Source organism: Monodelphis domestica, chromosome 1, assembly GCF_027887165.1.
Source record: "Monodelphis domestica isolate mMonDom1 chromosome 1, mMonDom1.pri, whole genome shotgun sequence".
Lineage (NCBI taxonomy): Eukaryota > Metazoa > Chordata > Mammalia > Didelphimorphia > Didelphidae > Monodelphis > Monodelphis domestica.
The window spans coordinates 717,279,252-717,296,509 of NC_077227.1; the positions used below are offsets into that span (position 1 = coordinate 717,279,252).

General features: G+C 45.9%; 1 protein-coding gene across 1 annotated transcript; it reads left to right on the forward strand.

Annotated features, from left to right (window-relative positions):
- The first annotated feature begins 2,823 nt into the window (after positions 1 to 2,823).
- Positions 2,824 to 16,611, forward strand: CFAP20 (cilia and flagella associated protein 20). Its single transcript, XM_007477554.3, has 6 exons — positions 2,824 to 3,246; positions 13,655 to 13,734; positions 14,204 to 14,315; positions 14,708 to 14,896; positions 15,339 to 15,449; positions 16,171 to 16,611. The coding sequence occupies exons 1-6, from the start codon at positions 3,163 to 3,165 to the stop codon at positions 16,174 to 16,176; spliced, it is 582 nt and encodes a 193-aa protein (XP_007477616.1). The 5' UTR covers positions 2,824 to 3,162; the 3' UTR covers positions 16,177 to 16,611.
- The last annotated feature ends 647 nt before the right edge of the window (positions 16,612 to 17,258 follow it).

The window sequence follows — 17,258 nt, forward strand, 5'->3', positions numbered from 1 at the left end:
TTGGTCCCTGAAGTGAAGGTGGGACCACCTGGAATGACCAGATGTAGATGAGAATTGTGTCCACTGTTGATGGCCTGTTGTGAGTCTTTTCTTTTTCCTTCCTTCCTTCCTTCCTTCCTTCCTTCCTTCCTTCCTTCCTTCCTTCCTTCCTTCCTTCCTTCCTTCCTTCCTTCCTTCCTTCCTTCCTTCCTTCCTTCCTTCCTTCCTTCCTTCCTTCCTTCCTTCCTTCCTTCTTTCCCTCCTTCCCTCCTTCCCTTCACTTTACCATCAGTCTTAGGATCAATTCTAAGACAGTATCAGCAACCCAAGGTTACATAGCTAGGAAATGTGAGTCCAGATTTGAATCAAAGTCCTCCCAACTCTAAGTGTGGTGCTCTATCTGCTGTGCTACCTAGCTGCCCCTGTGAGTCCTTTCTGTTGTTTTATACCCCATACAAAATGTTGTGGCATGAAGTCAAGGCTGTCTTCTGCAACCAAAGTCAGAGCTTAGAGTTCTGAGCTTCCAGTTATACCTGGATTATGTCGTCCGTCCTACCTCACATGACGCTTTTCAAGGCTCAACTCAAATTTCACCTTCATTTAGTTTTTCCCGATTCCCCTCTTTCCCATCGTTACCTTTTCTCAAATTAGCTTGCATTACTGTATCTGTTTCCATGTTGTGATATCTTCAGTAGAATGAGTTCCCTGAAGTCAAGAATTGTTTTTCCTTTTTGTCTTTGAAAGTCCAGTACCTAGCACAATGTTGTTTATTAAAGGTGATTAATAGATGCTTGTTGTCAAATTGAACTGTCATTTAGTTTGATCCTCAGTTTCCTCTTCTGTAAATAGCTAAATTTTCTATAGATTTTAAAGTTTGCAATGTGCTTTATATATTATTTTATGTGGTCCTCACAACAACCCTGGGAGGTTTGTGTTATTAGATTGGAAGCTCTTTGGGGGCAGGGACTGGTTCCCCCCCACCCCTTTTTGTACCACCAGTTTTTAGCACAGAGCCTAGAACATAGTAGACACTTAATGTTATGACTCATTGTTCCCATTTTACAGATAAAGAAAAAGACTGGGAGAGTTTAAGTGATTTAAAAATAACCCTGTGAGGCTGGTGCTTTATTAAGTGGAGCTCTGGCTAAGGCTATTGGGGTCAGGGAGACCTGAGTTCAAATTTGGCCTCAGATACTTTACCAGCTAAGTGAGCTTCAGCAAGATACTTTCTGTCTCACTTTCCTCATCTGTAAAATGATAATAGTAGCACCTACCTCTTAGCATTGTCAGTCAATAAACACTTTCTAAGTGCCTACTAAGTGCTAGGTACTGTGCTAAGCACTGAGAACACAAAATGAGGAAAAAGACAGTCCCTGCCCTCAAGGAGCTCACAATCTAACTGAGGAGACAAGAAGCAAACATTGTATGTACAAACAAGCTACATACAGGATAAATAGGAAATTATGAAAAGGCAAGCACTGATTCAAGGAAGGCTCCCTGTGGAAGTTTAGTTGGGACTTGAAGACTAGAGATGAGGAGGGGGAGCATTCTAGGCATGGGGGACAGCCAGAGAATTTATTGAGTAGGTGGGAGTGACAAGATTAGATCTGCTTTAGTTTCCAAGGCAATATCCAAGCATGAAGTGATGCACTACATCAGGGTTTCCAAGTCAGAAGAGAGAAGGAAGGCATATAGGAGAGACACTTCAGAATGAAATCATCAAGAGATGCAGCAGAGGGAAACTGACTAAAGATTATGCCGAGGTGAAATCTACAGACCTTGGTAACAGCTTAATGGGGGGGGGGGAGGGGTAGGAGTAGGGGCGGGGAAACAGGATAACCCCCAGGTTGTGAGGGAGGACACGAGAATGAATGGCGTAGCCCTTTACAATAGTAGCACAGGTAGGGGAGGGGCAGGGTTTAAAGGGAAAGATAATCCCTTCTGTTTTGGACTTGTTGAGTTAAAAGATGTCTATTGGACATCCAGTTTGAGATGTCTGATGTCTTAAAGGCAGTTAGAGGTCAGCAGAGAGATCCGGGGCAGAAAATTTGAGCGTTGTCAGCATTTGGTTGTTCAGTTAAGCCTAACTCTTCGTGGCCCACGGTACCGTCCATGGGGTTTTCTCGGCAAAGATACTGGAGTGGTTTGTCAGTTCTTTCTCCGTGGGAGCTGACGAGATCACCATGAAGGCGTGCAGAAGGAGACGAGGGCCGCCCAGGACAGAATCCTGAGGATCAAATGAGATAACAGGGTAAATAAAGTGCTTCGCAAACCTTAAAGAGCTATCTATATATAGGCTCGCTCTAGTTATTTCACAGAGGAGAAGAGTGGCTGAGAAGGGCTCATTACCACCCCGGGAGGCGGGGGCTATAGTCATCCTCATTTTAAAGAAAGGAAACTGAGGTTCAGTGTCTCCCGAAAGGTCCTACGGCTAATAAGCTTCTGAGGTAGGATGGGAACTCAGGTGCTCCCCACTGCGAGGTCCAAGTTCCGCCACCCAGGGGAAGGTCAACAGCGAGAAGTCCTCTAAGGCTAAGTCCCTGAATCCCTCCCAGGCTCCCCCAGAACCTCCCAGCTTCTTAGCTCCTCCTTCCCCGCGTACTTCCCCAGCCAGGGGGCGGAGCCAGCTTGCTCTGGGCCCTCCATGGCCCTCCCCACCCCGCGGTTCCCATGGTACCACGCAGGCGCCGACAACAAACTATGCCTGTCTCTCTCTCGGGAGAGCCGAACCGGTCAAATGTCGAAAAAAGTAGTTCCCTGGCAACGGGGCTTCTTTCGCGCGGGGCGGATCCCGAGGGTGGGCCCTCGGGTTCGTGGGACGCTCTGAGCGCCGGAAGTTGAGCGAGGTCCGGCGGAAGGATCTTGGCGCGTGGCGCTCCGCCCCACTTGAGCGTCGGCGCCCGGACTGGAGAGCGGGGAACGCGGCGGCGGTTGCTCTGGTCGCCTCTTGGAGGAGGCGGAGCGGCGTCAGCAGAAGGTGGCAGGGCGTGCTTCAGGAGACGCGGACTTGGCGGCGACTGACCGGGGCCTCCGGACTGTGGACGCAGCGTTCTCGCGGCCGCCTCAGCCGTCGGATCCCCATCTCCCCGCGCGGAGCCGCCTCGGGGCCTAGGCCGGCCGGGGCCGCGGAGGGCAGGGGCCTCCAGCAGCGGGAGGCAGGTGCCCCCGGCGGCCGCCGTCGCGATGTTCAAAAACACGTTCCAGAGCGGCTTCCTCTCCATCCTGTACAGCATCGGGAGCAAGCCCCTGCAGATCTGGGACAAGAAGGTGCGGGGACCCCAAGTCCAACCCCTACAGTCCCTCCATCCTCTTTTCTCCTTTCTCTCTGCCTCTCCATCCCTGGGGACCTCTCCATTCTGCTCATCCCCTTCATCTCTCTCCTCCCCTTACGTTCCCCTGAACCTCCTTTCCATCCCCTTCATTCCTCCTACCCCTCTTCCTCTCCATTCTCTTTCCTCCACCCCGCCTCCCTGGACCGACCCCTTCATCCTGCTTAACCTTTCTATTCCCCTGCACCCTTTCTCATCCATCCCCTTGTTCTCCCCCTCCATCCCACTGGACCCCTGCATTCTGCTTAACCCTGTCACCTTCTTCCCCTCCACTCTATTACCTCACTCCCCGCCCCCTTTTTTTTTCTCCCCCATCTTTTTCTCCATCCTCCACTTCCCCTCCCTTCCACAGCCCCATGCAAAAACCGCCCCTTCCCAAAATTCTCCCTAAGGCTTTAGAAAGTCCAATCTTATAACAACATATTAACTGTCTACCAGTGACCCTGTATAACGTATTTACTTTCTCCATGCCTCAGTTTCCTAACCTTTAAATGAGGATAAGGTTACTGCCTCACTCAGGGTAGAGGTGTAAGGTTGTCAAAGAAGATAACATAAAAAGCTGACTCTTTAACTTAGGAAAGATCATTGGTACCTTGGGAAGCTTTATAATCCAGGTAGTTGGAGAAAATATAACATGCAGCAGTGAGCAGATAATTCTGTGGAAGGAAGTATTGTGATACAGTGGCAATAACAATTGGTGTGAAAGCAGCATTCTGGTTGTCCTCCTTTCCTCCCCACCCCCCCATACTATATGTTCTCTGGGCAGCTAGGGGCTCAGTGGATTGAGAACCAGGCCTAGAAATGGGAGGTCCTGGGTTCAAATGTGACTTCAGACATTTCCTAGCTCTATGACCTTGGGCAAGTCACTTAACCCCCATTGCCTAGTCCTTACTGCTCATGTACTTTAGAACCAATACACAGTATTGATTCTAAGACAGAAAGTGAAGGTTAAAAAAAAATACTGTGTTCTCCACTAAGTGACTTAATTTCTATGGACCTCAGTTTCCTCATTTCTAAAATGATACAGTTGAACTAGAAGCTGCCTGCCACCTGAAGGTTTTTTTTTCAACTCTAGATCTATGATCCTAAATTACTTGTCCCATTTGGCCTTCAGTTTTCATTAGAAAAGATCTCTGAGGTTTCCTACTTATCCCTGCCTATCATGACTAACATACTCCTGGGGGGGGGGTGCCCTTATTGTGGGCAATTGACATGGTTGAACATGGTCTTATTTTTCTCAGTCTTTAGTTATTGTTATAGTAGATTTGGAAGGGACTATGGAGATCATTTAGTCCAATACTCTAATTTTACAGACCAAGAAACTAAGACTGCCTCAAGGTCCAAGTTAAGTGTTATTCCTTTTTTTTTAATCTTCACCTTCTGTCTTGGAATTAATATTGTGTATTGGTTCCAAGGTAGAAGAGTGGTAAGGGCTAGGTGGGGGTGGAGTAGTGGGGGTCAGGGGAGGAGTCCAGTGACTTGCCCAGAGTCACACAGCTAGGAAGTGTCTAAGGCCAGATTTTAACCCAGGATCTCCTATCTCTAGGCCTGGCTCTCAATCCACTGAGCCACCCAGCTGCCCCCTAAAGTGTTATTCTTAACTCTCAATTCCTATCAACCAACCTATCTGCCAACCTAGTAGATAGCAGAGCTTCTCCCACCTGTGGAAAATTTCAGATTGGAGCCAACTATTCCTTTCTACATGTGGACTTGTTATTTGTTTCCTTACTTTTAACTGAATCTGGAAATAGTCCTAGACTAGAACTGGAGGCTGATATGTTACATGATGGGGACACAGGAAAGTGCAGTGGAATAAGTATGAACTGGGGGGCAAGAGGAGGGGTCTGGATACCTGGAGTCAAAACCCTAAGCCCCACTGTTAACTGAGTAAGCTCTGGGCAAATCTGTTTTCTTCCTCTTTAACATGAGGTCATTAGAAAGTGAAAGGATAAGTTATGGGATGATAATTTCTGAGCTAAATGGGAGACACTTAATGGCTCTTGCTTGTTTTATCAGATAAGGAGGTGATCCGGGATGTTGATCTTCACAAACTGGTCAGTTTTCCAGTTTCTTTCTCTGGCTTCCTCTGGATTGTTTTGAATTGTGAGTTCCCAGACTGTCGAGCTCACACCTAATGTAAATACAAAGGAAACATTCTAAAATCAAGCATTGATTTCCGTTATGCATTGTGTTGGTCCCCTTAATTAGCAGTGATGGCTGAGAGGTGAAAGTGCACACCTTCCTGGTACCTGGACTCACTTGAGAAGTTCTCTCACCAAAAATGGGGCACTTTTTATTTTAGCCCTTCTGAGCATCTTGCCTGCCTTTAACTCCCACTGATTTTGCTCAAGTGGAGAATTCTTGCATTTCTGAAGAGTTTAGCCAACTTCATATTGAAAAGCAGCGTTTAAGGGAAGCCAAATAATCTTAAATTTACTATTAAAGGTTCCCTTTCAGATGATGTTCCCTAGTGACAGGACTCAGTCCTACCTCATAGGTGCAGGTGTACTCAATTACATCAGGCCTTGAGGCTTTACAGACTTGAGTTGGGTAACTGAATCCATGGGATGACCATGCTTGAACATCTTATCTTGGCTCAGATTTTCTCTCTCTCCTGCTGTGCTTGTGGCTCCCTTGTTGTCTGCAGTTACCACCCTGCTGCTGAGAGTGATGGCTGGTGGGACCAAAGTCAGGATTATAGCTTTGTTTCTCCTCTGGTTCATTTTGCTTTTGCACAGAGGAAAACTCTGGTCCCCTAAGCAAACAGGTGTTTGTTAGGTACAAGTACTTGGTCACAGAGTGGTTGAGGTGGCTCATGTACTGTACAGATTCTGCTTAGTGGTGAGTCCAGCATCGTCTTTGTGTCTGACAGCTAGTAGAAGAGATTTGAAAAGCTTTAGCTGTGAATGTGAATTTGAGGAGCCCCCTTCTTTCTTGTATTGTTGTTAACAAATCCATTCTTTAAAGTATGTTTTTTAAAGCTACAAGCACAGGTGTTTCTGGTAGCTTAGTTTTTCACAATGAAATAAAGTTTCCTAAATTCTGAAACTGCACCTCTGCAGACAGCAGTATTGCTCCTCCTAGTTATCTGTGAACTAGAGAGAGATGTGAGCCAAGACCTGACAATGGCTCCCTGGCTGTTTAGTTTATCCAGCATAGAAACAATTGGACTAGAAAGTATCACTTAATGGAATTCAGGGGAATGCAATAACATTGCCGGACGGAGGGATTCTCAGATGAACGGTAGAGAATTTAGGACTGTCTTTGGTTTAGGAAGTGTCGGCCACAGAAAGATGTAATGAAATCTTTACTAGAGAAGCATTTCAGTGTTTTTCTTCTGGACTTGATCCCTTCAAACTCAGCTTCATTTTTCACATCTAGCATTTTAATAGTCAACATGTTTACATGGGAATCATAAACGCTAGTTGCCATGGTGCACCGTGTGTCCCTTAACATTGCCACTAGAGGTCGGATGATACCCTGACGATATAAACATACACAAAATACTTGTTTGTCCAACAGGATTGCAAATTTTAAATTAAACAACAGGTGAACACAATATATCTAAAATATCTATTAGTAAAGAACTTTTAGAACCAAGGAAATTTTTAAAAGAGCTTCCTAACCGTACGAATGAGAAGTGTGTTTACATTACCCATTTTAAATATGTAGGATTTTAAAGTATTTAGGGGATTGAGGCATATGGAGGGTTGATTGCATTGAGTAACCGTATTAAGATCATGTTATCTATACTGTTTCATTGCAATTTGCCAGATTTCTAGAAGCAATTTGAAATTGAAAACAATTTGAAAATAGTCCCAATCCCAGGGATTAAGGGCAAAATGTATCAAGAATAAGGATGAGATGGGGACAGTTGAGATATGACCTTAATTTGTATTTGTTTGGTAAATATTGATTTAGTTACAATGGAATTGCAATTAAGTTAACATTTAACATTTACACTGGACTGAGATCCCCGAAGCCTGAGAACTTAGTCCACTAGAGTAGTTCAGCCTTTTCTGAGTGTCAGTGTCAAGGACAGCGTCTCACAAGAAGACAGTGTCATGGATGGTATTGGCATAAAGCCCAAATGGATTAAGGACTCCCCTTTGATGGAGAAGGATCTTTAGGTGTTCCTGCAGTTGTGATCGTTTTATTGAGCCCCCTCAGTGGATCCTCAAGACTGACTGACTGACTTCTAGCCATAAGCAAAAGGAAACTGGATGAAGAGCACCCACCGCCCCTATTAGTAGAGAAAGGCTTCGTGCTGCTTCAAGCAGAGTTGTTTTCTCCCCTTCTTTTGTATGCTGAGTTATGGCCATCATAGGGAACTAGGTACTTTGGCAGCTGAATGTGAATCGTTGGTAGAATTCATGCTTCATTTAAAAGTCTTTCCAATGACACTTTAGAGAGAGCCGTCTCAAGGGGTTTAGGCACAAAAGGGAGGAAAGATATGGGACCAGAGCTAGCAGGAAGGGGAAAAAGAAAGAGTCTCTCCGAGATTACCCACTTCCCCACCTGCTGGTGGAGCTTTTCCTTGAGGATATTAATAACTTTTGTTAACATTCTTTTCTTCATGAGATCTGTGAGGCAGTTACTTTCCTAGAAGAAACTGAGGAACTTACTTAAAAAGACACATAACTATGTAGCCCATCCAGCTAGAGAGGTGTTCTGACTGTAAGAGTAGTGATTCTATCCAAAGCCTGGTGTAAAACCCAAATTCAGACTCCAGTTGCAATAAGTGGTCACCATATACGTTATTTTTATTGGATAAAAATTATAAAATAATTTCTATAAATTCACAGAGATTTGTGATCAGACTTTTTTTTTTTAACCCTTACCCTCTGTCTTAAGAATTGATATTAAAAAGTATCAGTGCCATGGTAAGGGGTTGGCAGTTGAGGTTAAGTGACTTGCCCAAGGTCATACAGCTAGGAAGTATCTGAGGGCAGATTTGAACCCAGGACCTCCCATCTCTAGGCCTGGCTCTCAGTCCACTGAGCCATATAGCTGTCCTCTTAGTATCAATTTCAAGACAGAAGAGCAAGTTGGCTAGGCAGTTGGGGTTAAATGACTTGCCCAGGGTCACACAGCTTGGCAGAGACAATGTCTTTAACCTCTGAGTCCAACAGGATTTATTCTTTTCAAAATAGTTTATTCTTATATGATAAATAGCTTATAGTTAAGATACTAATTTCATTTGATGGGATAGGGGTGGGGCGTGTGTGGTCAAAAGAATGCCTGTAGTTGTAAAAGTGCTCCATGGCTTAACCACAAGATGGAGATGTTACTACATAAAGGTCTTTCTGGCCCATATACTCCAGCTATGTCTGAATATTTTTTCTAATTGTTTTTTCTTCTTTCTTCTCCCTTAATTGGTCATGATAAAGAACAGAAAGGGATTGTGATCTTTTTTGTGGTGCTTACTGAAGGCTTTTTCTGTTTTATAAAAGTAGATGAGAGGAACTTGTAAATATATTTTTCAGTTTCCTTTTGTGTCTCTGGGTCCTTGATTTTTGAACCATCAAGTTTCTTTTTAGAAAAAGCCCCCTTCCCAAAGATCCCAACTTTAAATAGTGATCCCTGTGGTCCTTTACAAAGCTGTTCACATTTTGGTAGTGCTTGCCATTTGATCAAGTGTGTTCCTGTTTTATAGATGAGGCAGCTGAAGCTTGGAAAGGTAAATGACTTGCATAAAGTCACAGAGGGAATAAGAGACAAGATTGTACAGAAATCCTAGAGAAACCAGCTGTTAGCAGTGTGAGGTGAAGAAAGTGGGGATTCTAATCATGGGGTGGAAGTGGATTTCTTTAAAAATGTGCTTTTTCTAAGTTAAACTTAACATTCTAAAGTAGTCAGACTTTATTGTATGTTAACAAGAAATGTTGTTAATTGTAAGTGTCTCTGTAACCTCACAAGGACGGCCTTTACCTTTGGAAGCAAAAAACAGCTTCTGTTGCACTGACGATTTCATAAATCTGATTATTTAGATTTGTTCTTGGAAGAGTTACTAATTAAAAGCCCAGGTTTGATTTATATCCTCAGTGATTATGAAGTAATGATGCCTGCCTGACTGCAGAGGTCTCCCTCAGCATATTCCTTAATTTGAAATACACTCTGCTCTAGTGCTAACCTCTGCTGGAACTCTGGCTCAGCTTGAATGGGAATCTGAACGTGTCACTGGGTTTGCTGGATAGTGGTGGGGTTCAGCTGCTGGAAGAATTGGGTGGGACTAGAAAGATGAGGCATGGGGGGGGGAATATGTGGACTAGATTCAACTGATTTTATTTTTAGAGTGCTTTTATAAGTGCAAAGCATCCAACAGATCCTTTTCCTGTTTTTCCCCTCCTACTGACCTTCTTCTTTGGTGGTGAAAATTTTTTAAATCATTGTACTCTCATTATTTACTCTCCCAGAAATTGTTATCCCAAGAGGTGCCTTTTTACAAGATAAGGATTTAAAGATTGTTTTCCACCCATGCAACTTAACAGAATCCCTTATTAAGCTATATAGGGTGTCTCTAAATTTATTTCAGAGTGTCACAAAATTAGCAAAGTAAATTTAATTTGGTATGCTGCATTTGAGGTCTTGGGGTAGATAGATCTTGGAATTAAATGATGTGTGCCAACTCTCCCTCCCCCTCCCCCCCAAAACAGAATGACAACAAACAATTGGAAGTCTGTAATTTAGATAGAGGAAGTCAGGAAAATTGCTTCCATAATGGAAAGTTTTAATTGACAAGTTGGCCATCTTTGATACAAATTAACCCAGTGACCTAATCTATAGAGAGTTTAAGAAAGGAAGGCAGTATTCTCTAAGAACCAATAGCACATTCATGCTTCTGAGGTAAAGATGAAAGGATTCTTTGAAAGTTGGATTTACTCTGTGGCTCTTCTCATTTCTGAATTAAGTTAAGGAAGATGACCAAATTGTCCAGTTGCTTTGGCGGTCAATTTAGGTAGTCTTTTGCATAGCTTGTAGACTTGGAACTCGAAGGAGACCTCAGAAAGAGCTTGGTCCAATTCCCTCATTTTACTGGTGAAGAAATGGCAGCAGAGAAGTGGCTTGAAGTTAGATGAGCTTCGTAAGTAACAGGGCACAAATCTGAGTCTTTTTTTTTAACCTTACCTTCTGTCTTAGAATCAATACTGAATATCAATTCCAAGGCGCAAGAGCAGCAAGGGCTAGGCAATGGGAGTTAAGTGACTTACCCAGGATTACACAGCTAGGCAGTGTCTGAGGCCACATTTGAACCTGGGACCTTCTGTCTCCATACCTGGCTCTATAGCCACTTAATGACCTAGCTGCCCCAAACCCGAGTTTTCTGAACCAAATCCAATGTTTTTTTGCCAGTGTATATGGCAGAGAATGATTGATAGTTAAACTAATCATCTCCTTCCATGTTTCTGTCTTCCTTTTTCTTATTTCATCATACTAGTTAGTACTAACTAACAGACACAGTAGCACTGTAGTTTGCAAAATGTTCTCCTCAAGACAACTTTGAGGTAGATCGTGTGAGTATTAGGGTTTATATTAGACTGATCAGGAAACTGAGGCTCCTAAAGGTGAGACTGTGGTGAGACTTCTAGTGAAGGTCTTGGGCGGGATTTGAGCCTCTGCCTGACCACTTTGCCATGACGTCTGCCTCTCGGGTTAGTCTTACAGGTAGTCCATTTTCCTCTGTCTTTGGGACTTGAAGTGAGGAAGTAAGCTTTCACTAATGAATTCAGCTCGCAGCCTCTGTCACAGAGGAATTGGCAGCTTGTGATATGGAGATACTTTACTAATTGGCATCAGGGTTCTCAGTTTCAGCTGAGCACTCGTGAACTAAATGGGCAGTGGAGCCTGAGGTGCCTGTCTTCCTTCAGAGGTGAAGCCTCTTGGGCCAGATTGAACTCATCAGGAAAGATTGAGGCCGCACTGCTGGGCGAGCTTGGCTGACTCTTAGCTTCCCACCTCCTGCTTGTCCTCAAACAAAAGCTCCCCAGCTAGCTTCCCTTTCAAAACCTGCCTTGTCTGCAGCTCTAGGGCAAGGGGGTTGTTGGTGTTTCACTTGTTAGTGTGATCCCCAGCCAATGCAGACTGTGGGCCTTCCGTTTTCTGGGAACCCTGAGCACCTTCAGCATTGTAACTGAGGAATGGGCAGAAGGCAGAGCTTCGTTTGGGTCAGGGAATCAGAAACATTAAGTTCCTTCCATGTGCAAGACCCTCAGAAAGAATCCTTAGGGCTTTTGTTGTCTTACTGAAGTGCTCCCAAAGGCCAAACCCCAAAACCATCTTGGAGGTTTGTTAGGGATGTGTTGATTGAAAAAATAATTAGAATATTCTTACTGCCTTTCAGGAGTGAGTTCTAGAAATCCTGAGGGCATGATTCCACCTTTACTAGTTAGTTATCACACGGTTTATTTATGTTAACAAAAGGTTCAAAAGTTGGGTGGTTAAAAATTAGATAGGTGGTTCAGTGGATAGAGCCATGCCTGGAGATGAGAGGTTCCAGGTTCAAATGTGGCCTCAGACACTTCCTAGCTGGGTGATCCTGAGCAAGTCACTTGACCCCCATTGCCTAGTCCTTACCGCTCATCTGCCTTGGAACCAATACATGGTTTTGATTCTAAAACGGTCGGTCAGGGTTTAAGAAAAATTAGGTAATGTTTGTAAAGCACTTTTGTAAATCCTAAAACTCTTAATTAACATCAGCTGTTAACAGCAATAATAGTTACTAGTAATGCTTTTTGCACATGTAACGTGTAAAAAAGTGTAAGGCAGAAAGAAAGCTTAGCCCCTGCCCATTATAGTCTTTTGGAGAAGGTAATGCTTGTGTTCATTAAATAGTAAAAAATAAAACAAGACTGTCTGTAATCGAGTTCTGTATTGTCCAATAACCTTCCTTTGGAATCCATTGTGGAGATTAGAGAAGTGTGGTGCGGAATGGTCTGGGAGTAGATGGAGGATGATTTTAAGGCATGTTTTCCCCTCCAAAGACAAGCCCCCAAAGTCCTGTTTTGAACTTTAATAGTGACCCCATTTCCAGTATCCTATGACTTAATCATATTAACCCTCCTCATACCTTTAGCAAGTTTATAAATATAATCTCTTCAGCTTTAACCTTTGCAGACTGGGGTCCTAATTAAAAACAAAAACATATCTTCATAGGAAAATCTGTTTTGATAGTTTTCTATTTTTTCCATTAAATCTTTTCATTATGGTATACTGATTAGAAGTTTCAAATATACCAGGTGTATGCAAAGCCCAGCATGTCTAAGAGAATGATGTTTTCTTTTCCTTTTTTTTTAAAGGATTATTTTTAAACCCTTACCTTCCGTCTTGGAATTAATACAGTGCATTGGTCTAAGGTAGAAGAACAGTAGGGGCTAGGCAATGGGGGTTAAGTGACTTGCCCAGGGTCATACAGCTAGCAAGTGTTTGAGGCCAGACTTGAACCTAGGACCTCCCATCTCCAGGCCTGGCTCTCAATCCACTGAGCTACCCAGCAACCCACAGAATGGTGGTTGTTTTCTATGAAGGTTTTTCCATTTTTTTTTTAGCTTTTTTGCCTTAGAATCAACACTAAATATCAGTTCCATAGCAGAAAGAGAAGTAAGGGCTAGGCCAGTGATGGCAAACCTATGGCACATGTGCCAAAGATGGCATGCAGAGCCCTCTCTGAGGCCATACCTGCTGTCACCTGCCAAAGTTCCTTACTAGAAAACCAGAGCAACTGGGGTGGGGCTGCTCTCCTCCTCCCTCCACTGTTCATGATGACATTTTTTCATTTTCCCTGCCCAGCAGCCAATGGGAGAACTTCTCTCCCTTGTCTTGAGTAAAGGGGACTGGGCATAGCACTCAGTTTGGGGGATGGGATGGGGTGGGGTCGGGTCCAACACTCCATCTCTAAAAGATTTGCCATCACTGTTTTAGACAATTGGGGCTCAGTGACTTACCCAAGGACACACAGCTGGGAAGTATCTGAGGCCGGATTGGAACCCAGGACCTCCTGTTTCTAGGTCTGACTTTTCTATTCACCTACTGAGCCACCCAGCTGCCCCAGGTTGTCCTTTCTGACTAAGGTCATCACATATGTTTGATCTTTTTGGAAACATTTGGAAACATTTACATTAAAGGGATTCTATAGTCCCTTTCCTGGTGTTGGAGACTTGTTAGGAGAGAGCGCAGCTTTAATCACTTAGTAGGGACGCCAATCCCAGGCAGGTAAACCACTGACACAGGCTTCCCTTTGCCCCTCAGGAGGCTGTTTTTCCTAAATGACTCCACTTCATCTTGCAGTGCTGGTTTTCTGGCCTCTGAATTCTGACCAGTTTCATTTCCTCCCTGTCTGTCGTCGCTAGGTGCGGAATGGCCACATCAAAAGAATTACAGATAATGATATCCAGTCTCTGGTGCTCGAGATCGAAGGGACAAACGTCAGGTAGCTTGTCCAGAGCTTTTTGTGCCCCAGAGATAGGTTATGGGTTGGGTGTATTTCCCAGGGAAGGAGGCCAGGATTAAGAGGAAGCGTGCGGGAGTCCCAAGGCTTGTAGTTTGGGGGGCTTTGGGAATTTTGAGGGAGGATGTGGTGGCTCTGGGTCGAACAAGTCTGAGGAGAACTATTCAGGGTGTCTCTTAAGAGTACCAGTAGTTTTCGTTGTTAAGCTGAGCTATTGCTCCAGAAGGTTTTGGAGCCTGTAGAGCTCTCCAAAAAGTTGAGGGATCCTCTTAAGCTGGAATTGAGGAACTAGATGAGGTCATTCCCCTTGAGTCTTCCTAAGCCTAGTCTGGTTCATTTTCTTCGGGTGTTGCCTCTTTGCTGCATAGAGTACGAAGGCAAAGAGTCCCTGTGGGGGGGGACAAATGGAAGGACAGTCACTAGGCTGGCCCTCTGTTGTCTGTCCCTGCAGCACTACCTACATCACCTGCCCTGCGGACCCCAAGAAGACTCTGGGCATCAAACTTCCCTTCCTGGTCATGATCATCAAAAACTTGAAGAAATACTTCACTTTTGAAGTACAGGTAAGAGACAGTGTGTGAGTGTGTCTGTGTGTGTGGAGACCCATTTGGTACCACCAGGGAAGGCATGGAAGGTTGGCTCAGAGACTCCAGGCATCGCGGAGAAGGAAGCACAGTCGCTGATGAAGTCATCCGGCCGTCTCATGCCCCTCCCATGATGTCACCCGCAGATGGGGTTGTCCTGGCAACTTTACAGGATAAACTTCTCGCTGCTTCCTGGCCATCTGTGTCCAGTATGGACTGTATCTGGGCCGTGGCTTTCTCCTTCAGCCTCAGGCGGTGGGAAAATTGGCGGCTGTGATCCGGTGCCGCCTCGCTCGGCCTGTTTGCATTGTTCTAAGGAGCCGCTCGCTTTCTCCCTCCCTCTTCCTCCTGCCCCGTTTGCACGGTGACAGGTTCTAGATGACAAGAATGTGCGTCGACGGTTCCGGGCCAGTAACTACCAGAGCACCACTCGCGTCAAGCCCTTCATCTGCACCATGCCCATGCGGCTGGACGACGGCTGGAACCAGATCCAGTTCAATCTGTCCGATTTCACCCGCAGGGCGTACGGCACAAACTACATAGAAACCCTCAGAGTGCAGGTACCCGCCAGGGAACCTCCCCCGGGGTCCGGCCTCCTCTTTCTGCCTTTCAGACAGTCAGACGTGGCGCGGGTTCGGGCCTTTGCTGGGAGGAACTTTTGGAGAGGGAAAAGGCCACGAAGGGGGACATGAATCTGAGGCAGGACTCTGGAGCAGAGCCGCTGTTAGGAGAGAAATGGATGTTCAGCATCACCAGGAGAGGGTTAGGGAGAGCTGGCTGGCTCAGGGGATGGAGCCAGGCCTGGAGATGTTCGAAGCTGGCCTCAGGTCCCTTCGCCCCCATTGCCTAGCCCGTACCGCTCTTCTGCCTCGGAGCTGAGGTGAGGGTCAATTCTAAGACAGGGCTAGTTTGTTTTGTCCTTAAGAGAAGGATCAGGAGTCCGAGGGGGGGAGAAGAGGCCGGGAAGCCTTTTTAGTCTCTGAAAGTCTTCTCCATCCGCAGATCCACGCCAATTGCCGCATCCGGAGAGTGTACTTCTCCGACAGGCTCTACTCAGAGGACGAGCTGCCGGCCGAGTTCAAGCTCTACCTCCCAGTTCAGAACAAGGCAAAGGTGAGCGGCCGCCCCCGGCACCGAGCAGGGCGCACTGAGCTGCCACAACAGCTTTGTAACAAGAGCCTTTTTGCTGATTCCGAGGGCCCCCCCATTAGAGAGCTGGCCTGAGAGTCCAGGCCCCGACTCTGGGCAGCTACGTTGGGGTGACCGCAGACAGGTGCTCCTGCTCTCAGGGCTCTCTAAATGAGGGCCAGCGTGGCTGAAGCTCTAGCTTGGTAAGATGTGGCAGAGGAGCAGGGAGGGTCCTCCCCAGGACTTCCTGGGCTGAGGAAGTCACGGTACGGGCAGACAAAAGAGGATCAGTGCCCGTCTACCCTAAGGCCAGATGAAGTGGCCCCCAAGAAGGTCTGTGAATCCCCTTTGTTTGAGGGGCTGGTCTTAGACTTTAGACCCTCGGCCCCCCTCCTCTTCCTCTTCATGAGGCAGGCCTGTCAGCTGCCTGCCAAGCAAATGTTACTGCTCTTTCCAGAGACCTCTATGGAGGAGGTTCTATCTCTAAAGCCCGGCATACTTGCCCCAAATGAAAAAATGTGTGGGTGTCTGTATCCCTGCCTCAGAGTAGCAGGGGCCTCGCCCGGTGCCATTCAGCTGTCTCGCCCTCCGGGTTCTTGGCCGGGGTGGGGGGAGGGGGGGGCTGCTGCTTTTCAGCTCTCTGTGTTTGACCGTGTCAGTGTTCTTTGGATGTGTTATATGTGTGTTTTCTTCTTTCTCCCCTCAGCAATAACCCAGTACCAGAACACGACATGAGGACTAAGCCCTGGGCCTAATGCTTCATTTAAAAGGAAAATAGCTGGAGGACAATGAAATACAGAAATATTTAGATAAAGTCCCTGTGATAGGGTCCTTGTTTTAGGACACCAGTAACCGCGTGTAAGTGTGGTGGGAGAGAAGCAGCTCTTGGTCCAGGATGTTTATCCAACACTTTACTAAAAACCTGCCCAGCGCCGGAATTCACCCTCGGGGGCCGCCCGGACCTGCGGAGGTGGTATTTACCCTGAAATTACAGAGCTAAGTGTGCCGCCCTGTAAAGCAGATGCATTCCAATATTTTCTCTTAATGGTTTCTGTCTTTTTGTTTTATATATTATCTAAATATAAATGTATATCATATGTAACACTTACCGTCTTGAAGTGAATAAAATGTTTTATTCTGTTTTTAAGTCTGCCGCTAGCCTGTGCTTTTTTGGTGGCGGCACTTTCGCTTTGATTTGACCAAAAGAGAATTCGTGAGACTATTCTCAGCGGACTTCTCTCTGGCTTGGGTTTTGCTTCACGCTGGCTAGATTGGAAGCATTGCATCTAGCTGTTTGCATTTTGGAAAGAGAAGGAGGCACAGATACTCTGTAACCTCTGTTGGCACGGAAGCCAGAGCCTCTCTGGGGTGGACCCGACCTCTTCCTGGGGGCTCTAGGCAGGCATTTTAGCGGGTTTTAGACGGCCTCGGAGCATCTTCCTCCGGGCTGCCTCTCTGGAGCTCCGCTTGATGTTCCAGTATCCGGGGCTTCCTCCACCCCTCCAAGGTTAGGCCCAGCTCAACCTATCTGTGCAGCTCTCTGTCAGGGAATGGCAATGCTGCTCCCAAGATAGACCGAGCCGCCCTCTTTGTTCTTCAGGCCTCCGGGCCGTCCATCCCTTTCATGGAGCTGCAATGGAAGTCTTTGAGGAAGATGAATGTAGCAGAATTCCTTATCCCTGGCTACTGTAAGCTAAAGGCCTCCTGGGCGCGGGGGTGGGGGTGGGATGAACGAGGCTTTTGTCCAGGACAGAAAGATGGAGATCTACTTCTGGTCATTTCAATTTAGAAGTC